Source organism: Lontra canadensis, unplaced genomic scaffold (assembly GCF_010015895.1).
Source record: "Lontra canadensis isolate GAN:19392208 unplaced genomic scaffold, GSC_riverotter_1.0 scaffold102, whole genome shotgun sequence".
NCBI lineage: Eukaryota > Metazoa > Chordata > Mammalia > Carnivora > Mustelidae > Lontra > Lontra canadensis.
In genome coordinates this window covers 2,381,994-2,395,440 of record NW_022631096.1, presented here as the reverse complement: position 1 = coordinate 2,395,440, position 13,447 = coordinate 2,381,994, and the positions used below count along the sequence as shown (strand labels likewise).

Below are 13,447 nucleotides of genomic sequence, written 5' to 3'. Positions count from 1 at the left end.
AAAAGTATTATTCCTACTTGAAAATTGCTGGGTGCGACTTATTTAATAAAAAACGTTGAATACCATTGTGCCCTGAATATTCATCTTTCATCATAGTTTTTAACTTAACTACCTTGAGGGGCATCTGTCTAGCTCACTCAGTAGAGTATGTGACTGTTGATCTCAGGGTTATGAGATCAAGTCCCATGGTGGGAATAGGGCTTACTTAAAAAAAAAAAAAAAAACTTTCTAACTTAGCTACTTTGTGGCTAAGTTTTATCCTAAGCCCCCTAAGGAACAAAATCAGTGAATTTCAGAGATCTACTTTATTAATAAATTCTATTAGAGGAATATTTTATAAGAAACCATAGAGCTGAGATAGTATTCATCTTTACTGAAAACAGAATTTAACTGTAGCTAAAGGCAATACTGAGTATTGTTGCAGTACTTGGCTCTTATTCAACTGATGATAGTATACATTTGTGTGCAATAGGTTTAGATCATGATTAACTGAAGAGGTTTGTTTTTTTTTTTTTGTAATTTAAGTTATTAAATAAGCTATCCTTCCCTTCCAACACAGGGCTCAAACTCACAATCCAAAGATCAAGAGTCATGTGCTCTACCAACTGAGCCAGCCAGGTACCTTGGCTCAAGCTAGTGTATCTGAAGGGTATTCTTGTTAGGAGGCAACACTACTAGTGTCTATTATTGACACTGGATGAGAAAAAGTCTGATTTTCTTCTATTTCTAGAGGTCACTGTCCTCTTTTTCCATTTCCTATTCTGATCCATGTTTAATTAGGAGGTTGTAAGATTGTCTTTCATAAATGGTGAAGTGGAGATTGAGGGCAAGATCTTTTGTGAACTTTCTGTAGAATCTTCTCCTTTGTGATCCATCTATAGAATTTTGGCAGCTGTTAATGTAGATTATGATCTACGTTTGAACCAAGCAGTTGATAGCTATCAGGAGGCCTGTGAACCATATTATGAAATGGTATGAAAGATCCATGTCTACATATATTTCTCTGTGTGTAGGCTCCATAACTCTCCTTCTAGTATGAGTTCTACTTGAAAGGTTAAGAATTATTGTGTTGGGTGGTGGGGGAGGGAGGGCTGGAGAGAGAAAGAAGGAGGAAAGAAAAATCTGTTACTAGTATGATAATATATGAGGTCTTAATCCATTTAGAGTGATGCTGTGGAACAATAGCCAGTGGGGTGACGGGTGACTGCTTAGGCAATCGTGGGATAGTCATGCAGTAGTTAGTTTATAACTTTAGTAAGTTTCTTCCAGAGGCGGAGATTCTGATTTAGAGAATATCATTCTATTCACAGAAATGTGTCAGCAAAATACTTTAAAAAATAGACTGTTTGCCAAGAGTTTTACCAAATGTGAACAAAAATTGTTTGGAAGTTATTAAGCTTTTTAGGAACACAGACTTTTGGTTTACCCAATTATAGTTACATAAATTACATAGAAAAGAACTATTAGAAACTATAAAATAAATATTCAAAAAATTACAGAAAAGCTAAAGTTGTTAGTTCATTTTTTTATTTTAGGTAACTGGCAAATTGAGATTGGAATCGGTTGTGAATGTGACCAATAATATATATTTAATTCCATGTAAGGATTTTTAAACTTTTTACTGCCATTGCCTCTTGTGTATTTATTGACCTTTTGTTTAATAATTTGGGTTCGATTTTAGGCCACCAACAAAATGGAAATGAAAGAGATTGCTAAACACAAGACACTATGGAAAATGAACTCAACAAGTGAACCTTTAGTAGTTACTGGTGTAGAAGTCAGTCCTCTGAAAAAATTCACTATTCCCAAGATCAGAAGGACAGCTGGGAAAGGTAATATATACTGTCTCTATGGGAAATAGGTTTATTTCATAACTATTACTGCATTTCTCTGATTCTTAGTTTATGTTTGTCTTGTTTTGACTATATAAAATTTGGTTAAGTCATTCCTTTAATTCCTTAAACACACATGTATACACACAAATGTTCATGGAACAGACATAACTCATAAGTACACTTAAAAATTCTGGATATCATGCATAAAACAAATATTAGAAGACTTTGAAAAGTTTAGAGAAGAAAATGGACCAGCTAAGAACCCTGGAAATCAAGAATGTCATTGCAGTAAGTTCTCTAGATTTTATTTTTTTGTTTCCTCCATGTCTTAGATTCAATGCCAACAGTCCAGGAATGCCAGCTGGAACAGACATAGAAAGCCCCAAGAAAAGTCTCTTCTCCCTTGCCAAGAACTGGGAAAGGCACATCCTAGAGAAATAGAAACCTGGTTGACAATAAATACCTTACTTCTACAAAAAACTAGGGGGGTGGAATATAACGTGCACACCTTTGTTAGCACAGGCTTAAGTGGAGGACTTAGACTTCCACTTATGCCTTTCCCCTTCATGGCAGTGACAGGTTCCCCTCCCTGCCATCCCCTGCCCCTGCAGTGCCCATGGTTTTCCACCCCTCCTCTATGATAATAAGCCACCCCTTCTCACTTAGAGTAGAGCCAATAAAGACCAACTAAGGAGCCTGGACTTCTATCACACCTGCCAATTAGAAAGCACCCATCCGTCTCCCACTCTGTCCGTGGAGGCTGAGTCAGGAGCATTGACTTCTACGTAATAAAGCATCCCCCACAGTGTCATTGGAGATCCCTTGGAGAGCCAGGATGTCAGTCCCTCCTGGTACTAAAGAATCGATTACCCTCTGCTTTCCCCTACTGGCAGATTCCCCTGCTGGCTCAGTTTCAGTAGAAGTTTGCTAAAACCCAAGATTAAATATGATTCAGAGTATCTTACTCTTGACATCCAAAATGACCAAGATATAATTTTTTGAAGTCATTCATTTACCATCAACCAGGAAAATCTCAACTTAAATGAGACAAAATAATCCACAAATGCCAACAGGCAGATGAAACAGAAGTTGGAATTATGTGACAAGGCTTTTAAAGCAGCCACTATAATCTTTCAGTAAGCAATTATGAACACTCTTGAAACAAAAGAAGACTAGAAAATCTCAGCAAAGAAATGGAAAATGTAACGAAGAACCAAGTAGAAATTTTGGAACTGAAAAATACAATAATTGAAATAACTCAGTGGATGGGTTCCAGAGATGAATTGAGAAGACATTGGGAAGAGTCAGTGAATTTGAAGATAATAACAATAGACATTACTCAGTCTGAACAACATAGAAAAAAATTGGCAGAGCTTCAGGGACATGTGGAACAATAATAAAAGATTAAACATCTTTGTCCTCAGTGTCCCCAAAGTAAAAGAGAAAGAGTGTGGGAAAGTATTTGAGGAAATATTGGCTAAAAATCTCCCAAATTTGGAAAATGGCATAAAACCTATATAGTCAAAGGGCCGAATAAGCTTTAATAAATAAGATAAACCCAAAAAAGTCCATGCTATTGCACATCATAACCAAATTTCCGAAAACTAAAGAGAGAAAAATCTTGAAAGCAACTAGAGCAACCATATATCTATAGGGAAAAAGAACTTTTTTAAGACTTTTTTTTTTTTTAGAGAGCATGCAGAGGAAGGGGCAGAGGGAGAGGGAGAAAATCCTCAAGCAGACTTCTCTTTGAGTGCAGAACCTGACACAGGGGTCAATCCCAGGACCCTGAGATCATGACCTGAGCCAAAAACCAAGAGTCAGCCATCCAACCGAGACACCCAGGCTCCTTGGTGGCAAGAAAAACTTTTTAAAGTAAGACCTACTTCCAGCAGGGTCTTGAGTTCACGACCCCAAGATCAAGAGTCACACACACTATCGACTGAGCCAGCCAGGTGCCCCAATAGGGGAAGAATTTTTTGAATGACAGAAGAGTTCTCATTAGAAATCATGGAGTCCAAAGGAAGTGACACATATTCAAGTGTAGAAAGAAAAGAACTGTCAACCCAGAGTTCTGTCCCTAGCAGAAATACACTTCGGGAACAGAAGTGAAATAAACATTGTCAGATGAAGTAAACTAAAAATTTTACATCAGCAGATCTAACCTGAAAGAATGGTTAAACAAAGTTCCCTAAAGAGAAAAGGTCAAAATAAAAAAACCGGGAACATTAAGAATGAAGAACAAACAATAGGGAGAGTCAAAATATAGGGAAATTTAATGGGGCCATCCTTCTCTTGAGTTTTCTTTTCTTTTCTTTTCTTTTTTTTTAAGATTTCACTTATTTATTTGAGAGAGAAAGAGAGAACTCCCAAGCAGGAAGAAATGGAAAGGGAGAAGCAGACTCCCTACCAAGCAGGGAGCCCAATACAACAGTCAATCCAGGACCCCAAAATCATGACCTCAGCCAAAGCCTCGCCAACTGAGACACGTGGATTTTGAACCACCTCCACAGCCCAGGAATAAATCCACCCCCTCTTGAGTTTTCTAATTGTATCTGACAACTGGAGAAAAATTATAACATTCTGTGATGTGATTCTCTAGGTATTTGGAGGAAATAATTATAAAGTGAGATACCACCTGGAGGGACCTGGGTGAATGGGTACAGGCTCTCTCTATGTTATGTATTATAACTACATGTGAATCTACAGTTAACCTCAGAATTAAAAGTTTTTATGAATATAGATAAAAATGAATTTTTTAAATGTTCAAGCAGCCCATAGGTGGTCAGGAAAATGAAATAGAGAATTGAACAATGAAGGGAAAAATAAACAGAGATGGCAGGCTTAAGCCCCAATATATCTGTTATATTAAGTGTCAATGATCTAAATATACCAATTAAAAAACAGAAGTTGACACAATATATTAAAAACATGACTCAAATATATACTGTGGATAAATTCACTTCAGATATAATTATACACGTTTTTTGAAAATAAAGATAAGCAGAAAGGCCATGCAAACAATCAAAATAAAGTGAGAGTAGCTTTATTAATATTCAATAAAGTAGACTTCTGAGGAAAGAAAATTACTAGGAACAAAGATAGAGCATAATGATGGAAGGGTCAGTCTACCAAGAAGACATAGCAAACTTCAATGAGTATGCACCAAACAACAAAGCTTCAATATGGATGAAGCAAAATTGTTAAAACTGAAAGAAGAAATGTAGTTGGAGACTTTAGTGCACCTCTCTCAAAAATTGGTAGAACTAAAACCAGACAAAATCCCCAATAAAAAGAATTACAGACCAATATTCCTGACGAACATGGATGAAAAAATTCTCCACAAGATACTAGCTAATTGAATCCAACAGTACATTAAAAGGATTATTCACCATGATTAAGTGGGATTTATTCCTGGGCTGTGGAGGTGGTTCAAAATCCACAAATCAATCAACATGATACACCAAATTAATAAAATATAAGAACATGATCCTCTCAATAGATGCCAAAAGAGCATTTGACAAAATACAGTATCCTTTCTCTATATAAACTCTCAAGAAAGTTGGGATACAAGGACCATACCTCAACATCATAAAGGCCATATATGACAGACCCACAGCTAATATCCTCAGTGGAAAAAAAGTCTGAGAGCTTTTCCTCTAGAGTCAGGAACACAACAGGGATATTTGCTCTCACCACTGTTGTTCAATATAATACTGGAAGTCCTAGCCTTATCAGTCATCAAGATAAAAAGTGTCTGCAGAGTGAAGGAACCAATCAATAAAACTAAAAGATACCTTTGGAATGGGAGAAGATATTTGCAAACAACATATCTGATAAAGGGTTAGTATCCATAATCTATAGCGAACTTACCAAACTCAGCACCCCCCCAAAACCAAACAATCCAGTTAAGAAATGGGCAGAAAACATGAATAGACATTTTTCCAAAGAGGACATCCAGATGGCTAACAGACACATGAAAAGATGCTCAACATCACTCATCATAAGGGAAATACACATCAAAACGACAATGAGATACCACCTGTCAGAATGGCTAAAATGAACAACTCAGGAAACAACAGATGTTGGCAAGGATATAGAGAAAAGGGAAAACTCTTACACTGTTGGTGGAAATGTAAATTGGTATAGCCACTCTGGAAAACAGTATGGAGGTTCCTCAAAAAGTTAAAAATAGAACTTTACTATGACCCAGCACTTGCACTACTAGTTATATAACCAAAGGATACAAAAATGCTGATTTGAAGGGGCACATGCATTCCAATGTTTATAGCAACATTATCAACAATACCCAAATTATGGAAAGAGCCCAAATGTCTATTGACTGATGAATGGGTAAAGATGATGTGATGTGTGTACACACACACACACACACACACGCACACACACACACCAATGGAATATTACTCAGCAGTCAAAAAAATGAAATCTTGTCATTTGTAACAACATGAATGGAACTAGATGGAGTGTATTATGCTAAGCACAATAAATCAGAGAAAGTAAAATATTATATGATTTCACTTATATGTGAAATTTAAGAAATAAGACAAATGAACATAGGGGAAGGGAAGGAAAAATAAAATACAAACAGGGAGGTAGGCAAACCATAAGAGACTTAACTATAGAGAACAAACTAAGGGTTGAAGATGGGTGGGCTGGTGGGAGAATGGGCTAAATGGGTGATGGGCATTAAGGAGGGCACTTGTTGGGGTGAGCACTGGGTGTATTATAAGTAAGTGATGAATCACCAGATTCTACTCTTGAAACCAATACTACTGTATATGTTAAGTAACTTGAATTTAAATTAAAAAAAAATAAAACTATTGAGACAGAAAACCAGCAGTTGGGGCACTTGAGTGGCTCAGTTGATTCAGCATCCAACTCTTGATCTCAGCTCAGGTCTTTATGTCAGGGTTGTGAAGTTCAGGCCCCATGAGTTTAACCCCCACATCAAGGCAAAAAATCAGCAAAAATATGGAAAAACTTAATACTGTCAAGCACAGAATGTAATTGACATTTGTACATAACTTCACCCAACAATAGCAGAGTAGTCATTCTTTTCAAATGCTGATTTGACACCTACCTAGAGAGACATATGTTGGGCCACAAAACACATCTCAACATATTTAAAAGAATTGGAGTCCTGCAGAATGTGTTCTTGGACCATATGCAAAGTAGAAATTAACAGAAAGTAATATGTAAGTCTCGAAACAAATGAAAAATAACACATTTCCAAATACTGATGAGATTTCAAAGGAAATAAAAATATACATCAAATAAAAATGAAAATGTAACATATCAAACTTGAGGGACACAGCTAAAGGATTGCTAACAAATTTATAGCACTAAATACATTAGAAAATAGGAAGGATTTCATATTATCAAGTAATATCACTACTGGGTATTTACCCAAAGAATACAAAAACACTAATGCGAAAGATCTATGCACCTCTATGTTTACTGCAGTATTATTCACAGTAGCCAAATTATGGAAGAAGCCCAAGTGTCCACTATTAGATGAATGGATAAGAAGATGTGGTATATATGCACATGCACACACAATGGAATATTAATCAGACATAAAAAAAAATGAAATCTTGCCATTTACAACAGCATGGAAGGATCTAGAAAGTATAATGCTAAGCAAAATAAGTCAGAGAAGGACAAATACCATATGATTTAAGAAAATTATAATGTTGAATTTAAGAAAACAAGCAAAGATACAAACCAAAACCAGACTCTTACTATACAGAACAAGCTTATGATTAGCAGTGGGGGAGGGGGGTGGGAATGGGTAAAATAGGTGAAAGGGATTAAAAGTACACTTATAAACACTAAATAATGTATAGAATTGTTGGATCACTATATTGTACACCTGAAACTAATATAACACTGTATGTAATCTATACTGGAATTAAATTTACAAAATAGGAAGAATTTCATAAGAGTAATCTCAGCTTCACCTTAAGAAAATAGAAGAAAAATAGCAAATCCAAAACAAGCAGAAGAAGGAAAGTCAATGAAACAAAAAATCTGGTTGATTGGATTAAAAAATTGACAAACCTTTAGCAAGACTGACAGAAGACACAAATGCCACAAATTCCACTATCAGGAATAAAATGAAATAGCATTTCTGACCCATAGCATTTAGAGGTTAAAAAGGAAATATTATGAACAGATTTACTTACATAAACTTGACACCTTAGATGAAATGGACCAGTTTGTCAAAAGTACAAAGTAATAAAACTCACACTAAGTAGATTATTCAAACACCTTTATTTATAACTATTGCAGAAATTGAATTCATAATTGAAAACACTGTTGGAAAGAAATCTCTAGGCCCAGATGGTTTTACTGGAGAATTCTAAAAATTCAGAAAGAGTTGATACGAATTCTACAGAACCTCTTCGAGAACATAGAAAATAATTTTATGAAGCCACTATTACCTTGGTATTAAAACCAGACAAATGTAATACAAACAACAACAACAACAACAACAACAACAACACATACCAATATCCATTATGAACATTGGCACAGAAATCTTATACAAAATAAGAATTCAGCAGTACTATATATAAAATGATTTTACACTACCTCCAAAGGAGTTCTATTTCATGGATGCAAGCCTGGTTTTATATTTGAAAGTGAATCTGTATCTGAGGGATAAAGAATTACATGATCATATTAATTACTGCAAAAAAAAGCACTCAACTAAATTTAGCATTCAACTAGATTCAACACGCAGGATAGAGACCCAGCAAACTAACAACAGGGGAATTTCTTTAACTGGAGGAAAGATACATGTAGCTAACATCACTAAATGATGAACAACTGAAGCTTTCTCTGTAAGACAAGACTGCAAGAACCTTCTCTTTTGCCATTCTTAACAACATAGTACTGGAAATTGTAGCCAGTGCAAAAAGGAATAAATTTAACTTAAAAACAGAGATTGGAAAAGGAGAAATAAAATTGTTTCTGTTTGAAGGTCACATAATGCTCTACATACGAAATCCCAAAGAATCTACAAAAAAAAGAAAAAAAACTCTCTAATAAGTTCACCAAGCTTCCTGGGTGCAAGATCAAAATAGAAGAACTGTAGAACCAACCTGAGTGTTGATGGATGGATGGATGGATGAAGAAGGTGTGGTATGTGTATGTACACTCACACACACACAAAAATTACTCAGCTGTAAAAAAAGAATAAAATATTGAGTGTATATAATTGTTGAATCACTATGTTGTATATCTGAGCTAATGTAATACTGTGTATCAACTGTTTCAATTAAAAAAATTAATTGAATACATATTAGCTAAGAATACATGAAAATCAAAATATTAAACATAATGCCAATTATAATAGCCCAAAACTTGAAATACATTTTTATAAATCTAACAAAACATATATAGTGTTTTTGTGCTTTAAGTGCAAATATTAGAGCACCTAGGTGGCTCAGTTGGTTAAACATCAGACTCCCAAGGGACACCTGGGTGGCTCAGTTAGTTAAGCGACTGCCTTCAGCTCAGGTCATGATCCCAGGGTCCTGAGATGGAGCGCCGTATCTGGCTCCCTGCTCAGCAGGGAAATTGTTTCTCCTCCTCCCTCTGCCCCTCTCCCCTCCGCCACCCCACCCTGTGCATGGAGCCTGCTTAAGATTCTCTTTCTCTCCCTCTCCCTCTGCTCCTCCCCCACCCTTCTTGTATGGCAGTCTCTCAGATACACAAAAAAACAAACTGCAAATGCTGATGAAAGAAATCAAGGAGAATTTGTTATTAGGGACGTGTACTTATAGATTAGAAGACTCAATGTTATGGATTAGAAGACTCAACAAAGATACTGGTTTTCCATGAATTTAGATTTATTGCAGTTTTTCTCAAAATCCTGGCAAGTCTTTTTCTAAATAAACAAATTTATTTTCAAATTTACATGAGAAGGCAAAGAAACTAGAAATAGCTTAAACAATTTAGAAATAGAAAAAGAAAGTGTTTGTAATTACTCTGCTCAGTACTAAGGCTTACTATGTAGCTACAATAATCAAGATAGTGCAGCATTGGCAGAGGGATAGATAAATGGAACAGAACAGAGATTCCAGAAAAAGACCCACATTAACATGCTCATTTGATTTTCTTTCAATTAATTTTTACAAAGTTATATTCAATCAAGAAAAGTAGTCTTTTCATCAGATGTTGCTGGAGCAACTGGACAACATCCATAGGCAAGAAAAGGAACTTCTCCCTAACTCACACAAAAAATAATTCAAAATCAATCATGGGTGAGCCCTTGGCTGGCTCAGTTGGTAAAGCATGCAACTCTTGATCTTGGGGTTGTGAGTTCAAGCTCCATGTTAGGTATAAAGATCACTAAAATAAATAAACTTTAAAAAAGAAAAAAAAAGATAAATTGGCTTCATCTCTCTTAAAAAACTTACTTTCTGAAAGACAGGTAAGTGAAAAGAAAACTTAGAATGGAAGAAAATGGGGCTTTTGGGTTTGGGGGGTATAGTTTATACACAATGTTACATTATTTTCAGATGTACAACATAGTGATTCAGCAACTCTATACATTATGCTGTGCTCACCACTAGGATAGCTCCCATCTCTTACCCTATGACACTGCTACAGTACCATTGACTATGTTCCCTACTCTGTACATTTTCTCCTCCTGATTTATTCATTCCTTAACTAGAAGCCTGTATCTCCCATTTCCCTTTACCCATTTTGCCCATCCTCCCATCCCATTTCCCTCAGGCAACCATCAGTTTTACTATGTATAGGTCTGATTCTACTTTTTGTTTATTCATTTTTTGTTTTTAATTTTTCACATATAGGTGGAATCATATGGTATTTGTCTTTCTCTCTCTGACTTACTTAGCATAATACCCTCTAGGTCCATCCATGTTGTTGCAAATGGCATGACCTCATCTTTTTAATGGCTGAAAAATATTCCATTTTGTGTGTGGATATACGTGTGTGTGTGTGTGTGTGTGTGTCACATCTTCTTTACCCATTCATCTATTCTTGGACACCTGGGCTGCTTCCGTATCTTGGCTACTATAAATAATGCTATAGCAAACATAGGGGTGCTTGTACCTTTTCACATTTGTGTTTTCATTTTCTTTGGGTGAAAACCCAGTAATGAAGTTATTGAATCATATGGTATTTCTATTTTTAATTTTTTGAAGAACTTCATTTCCACCAATAGTGCACAGGGTTCTTTTTTCTTTACATCCTTGCCAACACTTGTAAATCACATATATGAAAAGAACTCATATCCAGAACATATAAAGTACTTCCAAAACTCATTAGTAAGCTAAAAAAGGTGGTAAAACAATCCAGTTAGTGAAGAAAAAGGCATGAACAGACAATTCACCAAAGAGGATGTACAGATGGCAAATGAGAACATAAAAAGATGTTCAACATCATAGCCATTAAGGAAATGGAAACCACAATGAGATATCACTATCCATTTGTTAAAACAGCTGAAATTAAAAGAATAACAATGCCAAATGTTAGCAAAGATATGGAGAAACAAAATAAGTCATCTAACCAGTAGAAACCAGATACCTCAGCCACTCTTTGAAAAACAGTTCAATAGTTTTCTTTAAAAACTAAACATGGAACTACCGAATGACCCAGTAATTACACTTTGGGGGAATTTATCCCAGAGAAATGAAAATGTACATCCACACAAAAAAACTATACACAAATGTTCATAGCAGCTTTATTTGTAATAGCGAAAAATAGACAACCACCTAGGTTTATAACCAGTGAATGGTTAAACTATGATACATCCATACCATAGAGTACTTACTCAGCAATAAAAAGAAAACATCTATTGAAGTAACAACTTAGTTGGTTCTCAAAGGGATTATCCTAAATGAAAAAAGCCAATGTCCACAGGTCACAACTAAAACATTCTACTTATAATCACATTCTTGAAATGACAAAATTTATAGAGATGGAGAATAGTAGTTTTCAAGATTTAGAGGCAGAGAAAGAGAATACAGTTATCAGTATGATTCTATTTCTAAAACACCTCAAGGAAGATCTTTGTGGGAGGAAACATTAGTGTATCTTGATTATGGTGGTTGCCATGAATCTACACAAAGGACAAAATTTCACAGAACTGTACACACACAGGTGCCTGTAAAACTGGTAAAATCTTAAGATATGTGGATTTTACCAACGTCATTTTTCTGGTTTTGATATTATGTATGTCAATATGTAGATGTACAAAGATGTAGTTTTAAAGTCAAATAACCACTTCCCTTTTCTTTATCTTTAGTTTACTTGTCATCTTGTTGCACCAATACTAGAGAGTATAGTTTCATACATGATACTCTTAACCAGTGCCAGCTTGATCTAGGCTGTGATCTACAATCATCATGGCGGTTTGGGGATACAAAACTGGTTCACAATGAGGAGTTGGAAAAAAACTTTACTTCTAAGAGGTAAGTTACTATGACCTAAAGAAGGTTGAGATTTTGGGTTTTTTATTTTTGCTATGAAGTCATAAGAATTAGTAATTTCTACCATTTGAGTAGAAATTTGGTAAGTATTACTAAGAAAATAAGTACAGAGATTATTTATTATTTTGTTGGCTTCTCGTAGCCTTGTGTAATAGTGAAGAGCTAAGTGTAAGATTTTTTTTTTAAATTTATTTAACACAGAGAAAGAGATCACAAGTAGGCAGAGAGAGGGGGGGAAGCAGGGTCCCTGCTGAGCAGTGAACCCGATGTGGGGCTCGATCCCAGGACCCTGAGATCATGACCTGCACTGAAGGCAGAGGCTTAACCCACTGAGCCACCCAGGTGCCCCTAAGTGTAAGATTTTGATTAATAAGTTTTATAGGTTAATGTAGACAGATTTCAGACACTTGTAATTTTTTTAATCTTGATAGTTTTTCAGAAGCTTACATCAACACATTTATTAAGCACCCATTTTGTAGATTTCCTGTGTAATATAAAATAGTTAAAGTATTCAGAAAATAACTTTTTTCCCTTGATTCAACTGTTCAGAGACTTAGCTGTTGTTTTAATTTGGCAGGATTGTATCTGGCTATTTTCAGCTCTTCCACTAGAGCCACTTTTTCTTCTAAAAATTTTTTTATTTGAGTATATAACAGAGTGTTAAATTAGTTTAATTTTAATTTTTTTAAAAGGTACTGCTTATACTTTTTGGGAAGGTATAATCCATTATTTTGTTTTTATAAGAAAGAATAAAAACACGTGCAGAGCTCTCATTGTAAACATTTTATATTTATTAATCTAGATCTTATGTGAACACAATTTTACCTTTTTCATTTTCTGATTTTTTTTCTCCTTCACTAATTGGCATTTAACTTAAAACCTAACTGTAGCTTCATCAAGGACCCACACTTAGAACTTGTTTTAGAATGGTTTTGGTTTCTTTTTTTTTGTTTTAGAATTAATTCCTCTTGACTTAAACATACTTACCCTCTGATATCACTTTGAATTGGTAGAAATGACAGATGTAGTTGACAGCATTTCTGTCATCTAAAAAACAATAATTTTGAGCAGAAGTGGAATGGACTGGATATATCCTGCCACTTCCAGATTGAATTAAGAGTTTAA

At 35.2% G+C, this 13,447-nt stretch overlaps 1 protein-coding gene across 1 annotated transcript in view; it reads left to right on the top strand.

The window, feature by feature from the left end:
* The first annotated feature begins 926 nt into the window (after positions 1-926).
* TEX15 (testis expressed 15, meiosis and synapsis associated) overlaps positions 927-13,447 on the top strand; it is a 58,035-nt gene continuing 45,514 nt past the window's right edge. The window contains exons 1-3 of the mRNA XM_032838148.1: positions 927-972; positions 1,682-1,832; positions 12,139-12,304. Coding sequence (XP_032694039.1) covers positions 970-972; positions 1,682-1,832; positions 12,139-12,304 — 320 coding nt within the window. The 5' untranslated portion in view covers positions 927-969. The remainder of the gene's footprint in view (positions 973-1,681; positions 1,833-12,138; positions 12,305-13,447) is intronic.